Consider the following 12,326-nt stretch of genomic DNA (forward strand, 5'->3'; position numbering starts at 1 on the left):
GTTTTCTCAAAGACAACCAGACAAAACAGATGGAGGAAAGCCAACATGCTATTATCACATGCAGTGGTTATGCATGAAACATCAATAGGGTCATGCAGTTTATTTTCATGCTCCCATCATAATTTTAAAATACAAAATAAAATATTAGACATACAGTTTTTACATTTGCATTTAGAAGATGCTTTATCAAAAATGACTTGCAATATAGGAACTTAAAGGGATAGTTCACCCAAAAATGATGTTGAAGGTAGTCATTGACTAACATAGTAGGAACAACAAAAATATATACTATGGAAGTCAATGGCTACTGTCAATTGTCTGATTTCCAACATTCTTCAAAATATATTATTTTGTGTTCAACAGAAGAAAGTCACAACTTGAGGGAGAGTAAATGATGACAGAATTTTCATTTTTGAGGGAGCTATCCGTTTGAGCAATTTGTCAAAGAGCCAACGATATTCATAGTAGTGACAGGTTTATTAGAAAGATAGATTAGGGGAAAAAGCAGAGCAGAGGAGAAGTGGAAGAAGAAGAATACGATTTTAATGACTAAATGACAATTTTGACGGGAAAATAGCATTAGCAGTGGATTTGAGGAATGTGGTTGTTTTGTGGCATTAGCTGGTTGTTTGGTCTAAAACATTTCATACTGTTTGAGCAATTATGTTATTGAAATTTAGGAAAGATTTTGTCAAAAAAAAAATCTAAATGAAGTTGACGCTCATTTAAACTAACGTTCAATCCTTCACTGATTATTAATACTACTACTAATAATAACAGCAATAATAACAATACGTTTATATACACTACCGTTCAAAAGTTTGAGGTTAATACGATTTGAAAGAAGTCTCTTCTGCTCACCAAGGCGGCGATCATTTGATCAAAAATACAGTAAAAACAGCAAAACTGTGAACTTTATTACAATTTAAAAAAAATAAAAATAATTGTTTGTATTTTAATATTAAAATGTAATTTATTCCTGTTGATGGGGAAGCTGGATTTTCAGCATCATTACTCAAGTTTTCAATGTCACATGATCCTTCAGAATGTTGCTCAAGAAGCATTTATTAATCAATGTTGAAAACATTTTGCCGAGCTCAAATTGTCCCATATAACAGTACAAGAGGACTGACTCAATAGTTAGAAAGAGCTGAAGAGAGATCACTCAAAATGAAATCAAAGAATCCAGCGAACTCTGAAATCGAACAGGGACTGTGTTGTAAAGATCTTTGTGAGCATTCAGAACATGAGCACTATCCACACCTCCATTCTTTTACAAGATCCACTATGTCTGGGTTGATGAAGGCGCTGATGTATGGTCTCCATTTTGGCTGCAGATAAGGGCTCTTTGATTGACACTAGGTATTAAAGTGCCACCTGTGGCAAACATTATGGCGATAAGAAGTGTATGAGAGTCTGTTTCTTTTTGTGTTATTGGAAAGGTTCATTGGGATTCAATCCAATGACACTGTGTCACCATGCACCTAAATACATGCAGCTACATATTTATTCAGTTTTGCAGCAATGGACTCCATAAATGTCTCAATGTGGTCAGCACCATGTGTGGCTTAACAATGAATCACAATTAAATTATAATTGTCCATCCTGGAAACTGGATTACAATGGGACAATGGAAGTAAATGGGTCCAATCCATGATTATTGAAATACTTCAAAGTATGGCCACAAGACAAATAATGAGTGTTAAAGTGACTTTAGTGTGCGGGAGGAAAAAAGCTTGCTAATCTTGCTAATGTGTGTATATTGTAAAACTGGATATAACTTATCTAATTTTACGGTAACACTTTACAATAAGGTTTCATTAGTTAACCACATTAGTTAACATGAGCTAAGAATGAACGATAATATAATATGACTGTACAAATGACAGAATAATCTTTATGTCTCAAATAATAAACGTTTTAACAGAAACATTAATGTACTGTACATAGTTTTGTAAAATTATAAGCTTCACATTTCGGTGTTAAAATGGCCCCGTTTATTTCCATTGTTTATGTGTCTTACTGTAACCTTTATTAAAGGTAAAACAAGGGATGAATCAATATGATCGAATGTGGTAATGCCACAAACTGTATAGGTTTAATCTTGTATCGAACCCTGAATATTTCTTTATGGTAATTTTTCACTGTTTGTCAATCCTTTACACTAAAAAGCACACTCACTGCACTAAAAGATTTCTTTCTGTTTCGAGCTCAAAGGTCAAGGACAGTGAATTTCAATGACATGCGGAGAAGATAACATCTTGGTCAGTATTTTTGCTTATCTAGTTTTGACTAAGCTCCACTAAGCCGTAAGGCCAGCAGTAAATGCTGGCACCAGTCTTTCAGCTGTAAGCGCTGTGGTGGATTTTTAACGAATAAAATAGTAAACTGTAAATCAAACTAATATTAACTCTAACATCTAACCTTACTTCCCTTTTTAGGCCTAACAAAACTAAGACTTTGAAACACAATGTACTAAGACGTTCTGTCCTGTGTTTTTGAATGTTGTATTTTGTGTTGCCATACCCCTTTGACTTTGGTTGTGTGAGTGTAAAAATAACAAATGTGGGAAATGCAACTAGACAGATGACTAGGTTAGGAACTTGTGATTAACAATGAAGTGACATTGAAACAAAGTTTGCTTTCCCTAGTAACAGAAGGGTGTGTCTATGAAAACCAATCAAATTGTGGGGAAATTGTGTAACGTAGCATGACATTTTTGCCATAATTATCTCCTTATTCTATAAAAACTGTTGTATTCGTGTTAGCTGGTGGGATTCTCAATGGAATTTGTCTGAGATCCTCCAGCCTTGCTTCTTCTTGGGGGAGATTCTCTGAGAACTGCTCGAGAGATCCTCCGGCCGTGATTAAAGCATTTAGAGGACATTTGCTGATGTCGGTTTGTCGATTATTCCTGCGCAGGAAGTAAGCTAGTTAGGGGAACAGGTATTAGCACCCAGCAGACATTAATGTGTAGAAGCGCTAGGGTATAGGATTAGCACCCAGCCGACATCGATGTGTAGAAGCGCTAGGGTATAGGATTAGCACCCAGCCGACATCGATGTGTAGAAGTGCTAGGGTATAGGATTAGGACCCAGCCAACGTCGATGTGTAGAAGCGCTAGGGTATAGGATTAGCACCCAGCCAACGTCGATGTGTAGAAGTGCTAGGGTATAGGATTAGCACCCAGCCGACGTCGATGTGTAGAAGTGCTAGGGTATAGGATTAGCACCCAGCCGACGTCGATGTGTAGAAGTGCTAGGGTATAGGATTAGCACCCAGCCGACGTCGATGTGTAGAAGCGCTAGGGTATAGGATTAGCACCCAGCTGACGTCGATGTGTAGACACGCTAGGGTATAGGATTAGCACCCAGCTGACGTCGATGTGTAGACGCGCTAGGGTATAGGGTTAGACTCGGCCAACGTCGACTGTAGACGCGCTAGAGTATAAATATTATAGGACATAGTTAGGTTTAAGGAAAAATCTACCACAGCTCTGTATACTAAACCCTGAGCATCTTACTCAACTCACTTCAAGCTCTGTAGAAAGAAAACCTATCCAGATTTGTAGTATAAAGACGCCACATCATGTTTCATAGATATTGCTCAAGACAAAGGAAGCAGGCCAGACTGGGAAACCCTCGCTCCCACTTCCAGGTGTTTCAGATCGATAAAACCATGTTGTTTTCAATTAACTAGAGTAAAGCATTCACAGGTGATTTGGAAGGAGAGAGGCTTCCATCTACATTCTGTTCCTACAGCCTTGCGATCTGTGAAAGTGCACGTTGAAATTGACATCATGCAGAATTCCCCTCTGGCTCTCTTCACATTGCATTGTTTCAGCCATGTTATGGGATTTGGTTTCAAGCTCTTCTCCTCTCACCATGCTCCAGTTCACTCCTGTTCCTGATTCCCTCATGCTCTCTGCTGCCTCTTCTCCATCTGTTTCTCCTTTCCTAATGGACCGGTAATGAAGCACCTCTTTTTTGCCCTTGGTTTTTTTTTATTTTTTTTTATCCCTAATCGCTAATCATGGAAACCACTTTGCAATGAGAAATTAGAGCATTGTGGTTGAACTGCTCCTCCCTCAGCCAATGAGAGGTATCATGTGGCCTTTTGCCCTCCATGTGGTGGGTACCTTTTTTTTTTCGGATGTGGTACTTTAATACTAAAGATATTTGGAACAAAATAAGTTGTGCTATATCAACATACAGTATATCAGTGCAAATATACTTAAGGCCTATAACACCTTCAAAGACAAAGACTTCAAACATATAGACCTTATTCTCCAAAGAAACAAGTATGCAGCCATATTTAGAATTTTGTCTTTGAACTTCTGTTTTTGCAGTAGCTCTGTATATTTCAATGACATCGTTGTCCAAGAGTAATTAGCTGGTGAAGTGGATTTACTTATTGTAGAGTTAATTAAAGTTACCATGAGCATTGTAGACATAGTTCAAATTACAGGGGGTACTGGGGGGTACTATACCCAGTAGGGACAGAAATATCAGTTTTGGGGGGGGTCAGATAATTTTTCTGATATTGTGAAAAAATATAATTACAGTTACAATACAAGTCAACTCCTATTTTCACTGTAGGAACATTTTAATGTAAAGCGATTTCAGACACCCCTATTGTGGACCGTACCATTTTTAACCACCGTGGCTAGAAGCAACGGAGATAGAGAACGACTTCAACTTCTCAAGCAAGTGTCAACGTTGAATGACAAATCGCTAGTTTCATAAAGTATCATTCTTTTCAACATTCCTTATTTGTATATTCAAAAATATTTAAAATAATCTAATTTAATACAGTTTAGGGCTGTAACGATTCCTCGATTAAAGTCGAGTACTCGATTTAAAAAAATCCTCGATTGCAATTTACCCGTGTCGAGTAACCGGCAAAATACCGGAAGTGGCGCATTCCACAGACGATCGTACATGAACCGCATTATTACACAGTTTTCTAAGGCTACGCGATATTTAACTGTTTACATCATGATATCATGAAATCACAAAGGATAAGATTAAGTTAAATAAATATATGCACTGTTTTTTTTCTCCCACAGAGAAGCATAACGGTTTAATTATTTACATGCGTGCAGATTGTGTTAAAAGTACCTCAGCTCTGTTCACAGTAAACGCTGCTCCACACATACTCAGTCTCTGCATGTTCTGTTTGTTTAAGTTTCCAATAATGTGCATTTGGGAACGCAAAACCCCGGACGCGTGTTTCATAGTAACTGTCATCATCATTTATATGCGTGGAGCGTCTCGGGTTTCTCAAACTCCATCTTTGCGTGCTGTGAGTTTGTGTGGCTTAACGTTCATCTGCACGCAGTCTGCGCCGTTTCACAAGATTCGTAACGCAGCTCATTTATAAATCTTCGCCAACACAGGAGAATACATAAGTATGTTTCTGAATATATTCAGAAATATATTCGCAATCGCATATATTCTCATGTGCGAATTGTTGTTCATCGCGATTACAAAATAAAAGTTTAACCCTTGCACTGCTTGCATGTTTTGACGTGCACATGTTCTTTTCAAGAAATTACGGCAGCTGTTGCATTTCTATCGTACAGAAGTGACCAAATATGAAAGATTAAGTTGACATTTGAATTAATTGTTATGTTTATTAGTTATCATATATTTTACATGGTGTATTTTAACAGCGTTGTTCAATAAAACCCATATGATTACTTTTTTCATACTTTATTTGAACCAATAATTATTGCTTATTATTTGGGTAACACTACAATAAGGCTCATTAGTTAACATTAATGTATTAATCAACATGAACTAACAATGAACAATAGCTAACATTTGTTCATACAAATACAGCTGTTCATTGTTTGTTCATGTTAGTTCACTACATTAATGTTAACAAATACAACCTTTAATTTTATAATGTATTAGTAAATGTTGAAATTAACATGAACTAAGATTAATAAATGCTGTAGAAATAAATATTGTTCATTCTTAGTAACTAATGAACCATATTGTAAAGTGTTACCTATTTGTCTTTAAGTAATTTTAAAGGCTGTTATTCACTTGGATCTATTTTTATTACCACAATTCTTTATCCGATTACTCGATTAATCGATGGAATAATCCGTAGAATACTCGATTACTAAAATAATCGATAGCTACAGCCCTAATACAGTTATAATTTTTCAATGTAAATTATTTAATTTGATTGGTAACAGCCTAGTGTCTAATTATTTTAATTGAATATATTTATCAAATTTAAGAATTTGAAATGAAAGATGGAGCATACATTTAATAAAATTAGGGGAACATGCCCTTTATAAAGGTACAAAAAATTGCCTCGGCCTCCTAGAGGTACCAAGCTCCACCAACAAAAAAATGTGGGATACACATTAGGCTATATGATGATCTACAAAAAAATAAAATAATAATATTTAATTATCTTATTATTAAAATACATTATTATGATTTTACCACCTCCGCCTCCTTTTGAGCCAGGAAAAACCCTGAAATAGGCAATAGGCTTCTTGTAAAGGTACTTTTACTAGTAATTAGAATGGTATTTCAGTGCACTTAACATCTAACTTTTGGGAGTTGATCAAAACTGTTCTCTTTTGGATATATAACAATGAGATATTCTGTAGCCTACTGATTATCAGTTTGTCGCATGTTTAGACCTTGTATGTGTGTTGCACAACACATGTTGCACTTGGCGATCACGGTGGGGATTGATATGGTAGTGGACCATGATGGTCATAGAAGAAGTGAAGGAGCAGTACCCCCCAATTATGGTGGGGTAATTCGCACTCTGATTGTAGAGATATCTTAACAAATGTCAGTAGACCGGGAAGATTTTAAAACGAGCAGTTCATTCATAATACGTAAGAAACAGCGTTTAACGTTTGTCTATTTGTTCTATTTAGAGATCTGACTTTAATGTGAGTTCTACTTCTAGATTATAAATTTCAATTCTAGTTCCTGTTTGGTGCTTCTGTTCCAACCCGATCACATGGGAAAATGTAACTATTTTACGAGGTGGCGATTTCAAACATTTTACCATCACTGGGGTTTAAACAGGTTGTAGATCGTACAAATTTGTACAAATTAGCCACCAATTAAGCAAAACGTAAAATAGTAACAAATTGCTGAGATTGTGTCGTCTATTCATATTCAATTTAAATTCAGGAACTGGATTGTAATCTACAACACTGCTATGCACAACCCTGCAAACTAACTACAATATATATCTAAATGCACTGAAATAGCACAAAGAGAATTTAAATTAGGTCATCCAGTTTAGAGCAAATAAGATTAGAATGTTTGCGCTATTACTGAATAAAAATAATTACTTTTTAAACACATTTTCTGGTGACCATGGCAGCAGTAATTCTTTGAATGGTCATACAATGACATAAAAGAGTGTTCTAACCAAATTGCCTTATGCAAATTGTGTACAAAACAAATTTGTTTGGTCGTGTTATCTAATTCAAGTGATAAAACAAAGCAGGCATGATTCATTAATAATCAATTCCCCCATTCTAATTTGACCATTTATGGCTCAAATGTAAAGATAACACAATCTTACACGAGTCTCCAATTTCAAGCAACAATATCAAATGCATTTATTAAAATATAGAAGGCTGGTATAGAGTAACACATAACACATGCATGAGCTCTCATTCATTTTTAATTTCTAATTGCCAATGTAGGAGTGAAGGAACGGAAACTCTGGTTAACTCTATTCAACAGTTAACTCTCCCACTGAACACACTGCTGGTATGAATATGCTCACCACCGGTTGTAATATCACATATAGCACAAGACATGCCAACAACAGCCTGACCTCTTTTCCACATCCTATCGCCTACACATCTACACGCATTAGCAAACTCAGACTGAATAATTACAGTTATTGTCATCTCAAATGCTCACTTACACTTTAATAACAAAGGGTCATTTTTTTATGAAAAAGGTCGCGGCGGTAAAAGGCTGACTCATTGATTTAACGGAAGCTAAGAGCCCACAACTTTGCTCAAAGGTAAACTTTAGCATTCGTCACACTGGAGAGACTTAAAGCCAAAATTAGTAATTTCAGTTATGCATTCATCTTTAGGAAATAAATGCCAGAATGTGACTCATCATTTAGAATATGCACATAAAGGCTACATTCAGACTGCAGGCAAATGTGGCCCAAATCGGATAATTTTTTTTGTGCGACTCATCTGTTTTTCATAACAGTGTGAACAGCACAAACCACATGGAATCGGATATTCTCTATACAAGCAAGAATGTATGAGAAAAAATCTGATCTCTTTCGCCTCATCCTCATCTGCGTCCTCCTAACCGTCTGCGCACAAATTTGCTAAAAAATGAATGCATAAAATACTAACTTTTGACCAGGATCGTGACACTCAAATCTGATATTTGGCTGCATTTAAAAAATAACGTGAACAGCAAAAAAAATTATAATAAATGGATCCGAGTAATAAATCAGAATTGAGCACTGATGCTTGCAATGTGAACGTAGCCAAAGTCTTACTAAGTCAGTGTTGTTATTGTTAACTAACATTTTTTTTTTTTTTTTTACTAAAATTAATTAAAAAAAATAAAAAAAATAAATCTGACATTAAATAAGGTAAAATATTAAATAAAACTTTAACATAAACTTGAAATAAACTGAAATAAAATATGTTTAAGTTTGTTTAAGTACTAAAATTATTAGAACTAAAACAAAAATAATAAAGCTAAATCGATTTTTTTTTCTCCTTGAACTGCCTAACATTTTTTATTTATTTTTTACTAAAATTAATAAAAAAAAATAAAAAAAATAAAGCTGACATTAAATAAGGTAAAATATTAAATAAAACTTTAACATAAACTTGAAATAAACTGAAATAAAATATGTTTAAGTTTAAGTACTAAAATTATTAGAACTAAAACAAAAATAATAAAGCTAATAAATCGATTTTTTTTTTTCCTCCTTGAACTGCCACCTTAACGTGGTGGAGGGGTTTGAGTACCCGAATGACCCTAGGAGCTATGCTGTCCGGGGCTATATGCCCCTGGTAGGGTCTCCCAAGGCAAACAGGTCCTAGGCGACGGGTCAGACTAAGAGTGGTTCAAAAAACCCTTATGAGTGACATTAAATCGAGGACCGTGACGTCGCCCGGTATGGCGCAGCCGGGGCCCCACCCTGGAGCCAGGCCCGGGGTTGGGGCTCGTATGCGAGCGCCTGGTGGCCGGGCCTTTCCCCACGGGGAAGGAAGGAGGAGCGAAGGAGCGACGTGGGGCCGCCTTCCCGTGGGCTCACCACCTGCAGGAGGGACCGTAAGGGGCCGGTGCTGAGAGGATCGGGCGACAGTCGAAGGCAGAGGCCTCGACGACCCGATCCCTGGACACGGAAACTAGCTCTAGGGACGTGGAACGTCACCTCGCTGGCGGGGAAGGAGCCTGAGATTGTGCGTGAGGTTGAGAGGTTCCGACTAGAGATAGTCGGGATCACCTCTACGCACGGCTTGGGCTCTGGAACCACACTCCTTGAGAGAGGATGGACTCTTCACCACTCTGGAGTTGCCCCTGGTGAGAGGCGGCGGGCTGGTGTGGGTTTGCTTATAGCCCCCCAGCTCAGCCGCCATGTGTTGGAGTTTACCCCGGTGAACGAGAGGGTCGTTTCCCTGCGCCTACGGGTCGGGGATAGGTCTCTCACTGTCGTGTGTGCCTACGGGCCAAACGGCAGTGCAGAGTGCCCGGCCTTCTTGGAGTCTCTGGGAGGGGTGCTGGAAAGTGCTCCGACTGGGGACTCCGTCGTTCTACTGGGGGACTTCAATGCCCACGTGGGCAGCAACAGTGACACCTGGAAGGGCGTGATTGGGAGGAACGGCCCCCCTGATCTGAACCCGAGCGGTGTTCAGTTATTGGACTTCTGTGCTAGTTACAGTTTGTCCATAACGAACACCATGTTCAAGCATAAGGGTGTCCATCAGTGCACGTGGCACCAGGACACCCTAGGCCGTAGGTCGATGATCGACTTTGTGGTCGTTTCATCTGACCTGCGGCCGTATGTCTTGGACACTCGGGTAAAGAAAGGGGCGGAGCTGTCAACTGATCACCACCTGGTGGTGAGTTGGATCCGATGGCGGGGGAGGAAGCTGGACAGACTCGGCAGACCCAAACGTACTTTGAGGGTCTGCTGGAAACGTTTGGCAGAGTCTCCTGTCAGAGAGATCTTCAACTCCCACCTCCGGCAGAGCTTTGACCGGATCCCGAGGGAGGTTGGAGATATTGAGTCCGAGTGGACCATGTTCTCCACCTCCATTGTCGAAGCAGCCGCTCGGAGCTGTGGCCGTAAGGTCTCCGGTGCCTGTCGAGGCGGCAATCCCCGAACCCGGTGGTGGACACCGGAAGTAAGGGATGCCGTCAAGCTGAAGAAGGAGTCCTATCGGGCCTGGTTGGCTTGTCGGACTCCTGAGGCAGCTGACAGGTACCGGCAGGCCAAGCGAACTGCAGCCCGGTTGGTTGTGGAGGCAAAAACTCGGGCCTGGGAGGAGTTCGGTGAGGCCATGGAGAAGGACTATCGGCTGGCCTCGAAGAGATTCTGGCAAACCGTCCGGCGCCTCAGGAGGGGGAAGCAGTGCCCTACCAACGCTGTCTACAGTAGAGGTGGGGAGCTGCTGACCTCAACTGGGGATGTCGTTGGACGGTGGAAGGAATACTTCGAGGATCTCCTCAATCCCACCGTCACGTCTTCCATTGAGGAAGCAGAGGGTGAGAGCTCAGAGGTGGACTCATCCATTACCCAAGCTGAAGTCACCGAGGTAGTCAAGAAACTCCTCGGTGGCAAGGCACCGGGGGTGGATGAGATCCGCCCTGAGTACCTCAAGTCTCTGGATGCTGTGGGGCTGTCTTGGCTGACACGCCTCTGCAGCATCGCGTGGCGGTTGGGGAAAGGTCCTTTTAAGAAGGGGGACCGGAGGGTGTGTTCCAACTACAGGGGGATCACACTTCTCAGCCTCCCTGGGAAAGTCTATGCCAGGGTACTGGAGAGGAGAATAAGGCCGATAGTAGAACCTCGGATTCAGGAGGAACAGTGCGGTTTTCGTCCAGGCCGTGGAACACTGGACCAGCTCTATACCCTCTACAGGGTGCTGGAGGGTTCATGGGGAGTTTTCCCAACCAATCCACATGTGCTTTGTGGATTTGGAGAAGGTCAAGTCAAGTCAAGTCAAGTTTATTTGTATAGCGCTTTTCACAATACAGATTGTATCAAAGCAGCTTCACAGTATTAAATTAAAATAATACAACAAAGTTTGTTTCAAGAGGAATTTATTGATTGATAAAATTTAATTAAATATCCCCAAAATATCCCCGCTAGAAGGCATTCGACTGTGTCCCTCGCGGCGGCCTGTGGAGGGTGCTCCGGGAGTATGGGGTCCGGGGTCCTTTGCTAAGGGCTGTCCGGTCCCTGTACGACCGAAGCAGGAGCTTGGTTCGCATGGCCGGCAGTAAGTCAGACTTGTTCCCGGTGCATGTTGGACTCCGGCAGGGCTGCCCTTTGTCGCCGGTTCTGTTCATAATTTTTATGGACAGAATTTCTAGGCGCAGCCAGGGGCCGGAGGGTGTCAGGTTTGGTGACAACACGATTTCATCTCTGCTCTTTGCGGATGATGTTGTCGTGTTGGCCTCATCAAGCCAGGACCTTCAGCATGCACTGGGACGGTTTGCAGCCGAGTGTGAAGCGGCTGGGATGAGAATCAGCACCTCCAAATCCGAGGCCATGGTCCTCAGTCGGAAAAGGGTGGCTTGCCCACTTCAGGTTGGTGAAGGGTTCCTGCCTCAAGTGGAGGAGTTTAAGTATCTTGGGGTTTTGTTCACGAGTGAGGGAAGGATGGAACGGGAGATTGACAGACGGATCGGTGCAGCTTCTGCAGTAATGCGGTCGATGCACCGGTCTGTCGTGGTGAAGAAAGAGCTGAGCCGCAAGGCGAAGCTCTCGATTTACCGGTCAATCTACGTTCCTACTCTCACCTATGGTCATGAGCTTTGGGTCATGACCGAAAGGACAAGATCCCGGATACAGGCGGCCGAAATGAGCTTTCTCCGCAGGGTGGCTGGGCGATCCCTTAGAGATAGGGTGAGAAGCTCAGTCACTCGGGAGGAGCTCAGAGTAGAGCCGCTGCTCCTCCACATCGAGAGGGGTCAGCTGAGGTGGCTCGGGCATCTGTTCCGGATGCCTCCTGGACGCCTTCCCGGGAAGGTGTTCCGGGCGCGTCCCACTGGGAGGAGACCCCGGGGAAGACCTAGGACACGCTGGAGAGACTATGTCTACGCCTCGGTGTG

The 12,326-nt window shown here is 41.1% G+C and overlaps 1 protein-coding gene across 1 annotated transcript; it reads left to right on the forward strand.

Annotated features, from left to right (window-relative positions):
* Nucleotides 1-6,736: 6,736 nt before the first annotated feature.
* On the forward strand, nt 6,737-12,307 carry LOC309510674 (craniofacial development protein 2-like; the record flags this gene model as incomplete). The annotated part of the gene is made up of 4 exons (XM_082185547.1): nt 6,737-6,781; nt 9,143-10,261; nt 10,317-10,437; nt 12,190-12,307. The coding sequence occupies 3 exons, from the start codon at nt 6,737-6,739 to the stop codon at nt 10,395-10,397; spliced, it is 1,245 nt and encodes a 414-aa protein (XP_082041673.1). The 3' UTR covers nt 10,398-10,437; nt 12,190-12,307.
* Nucleotides 12,308-12,326: the final 19 nt, after the last annotated feature.

The sequence above is a fragment of the Leuciscus leuciscus genome (genome assembly GCF_965113295.1).
Source record: "Leuciscus leuciscus genome assembly, chromosome: 12".
NCBI classification, from domain to species: domain Eukaryota; kingdom Metazoa; phylum Chordata; class Actinopteri; order Cypriniformes; family Leuciscidae; genus Leuciscus; species Leuciscus leuciscus.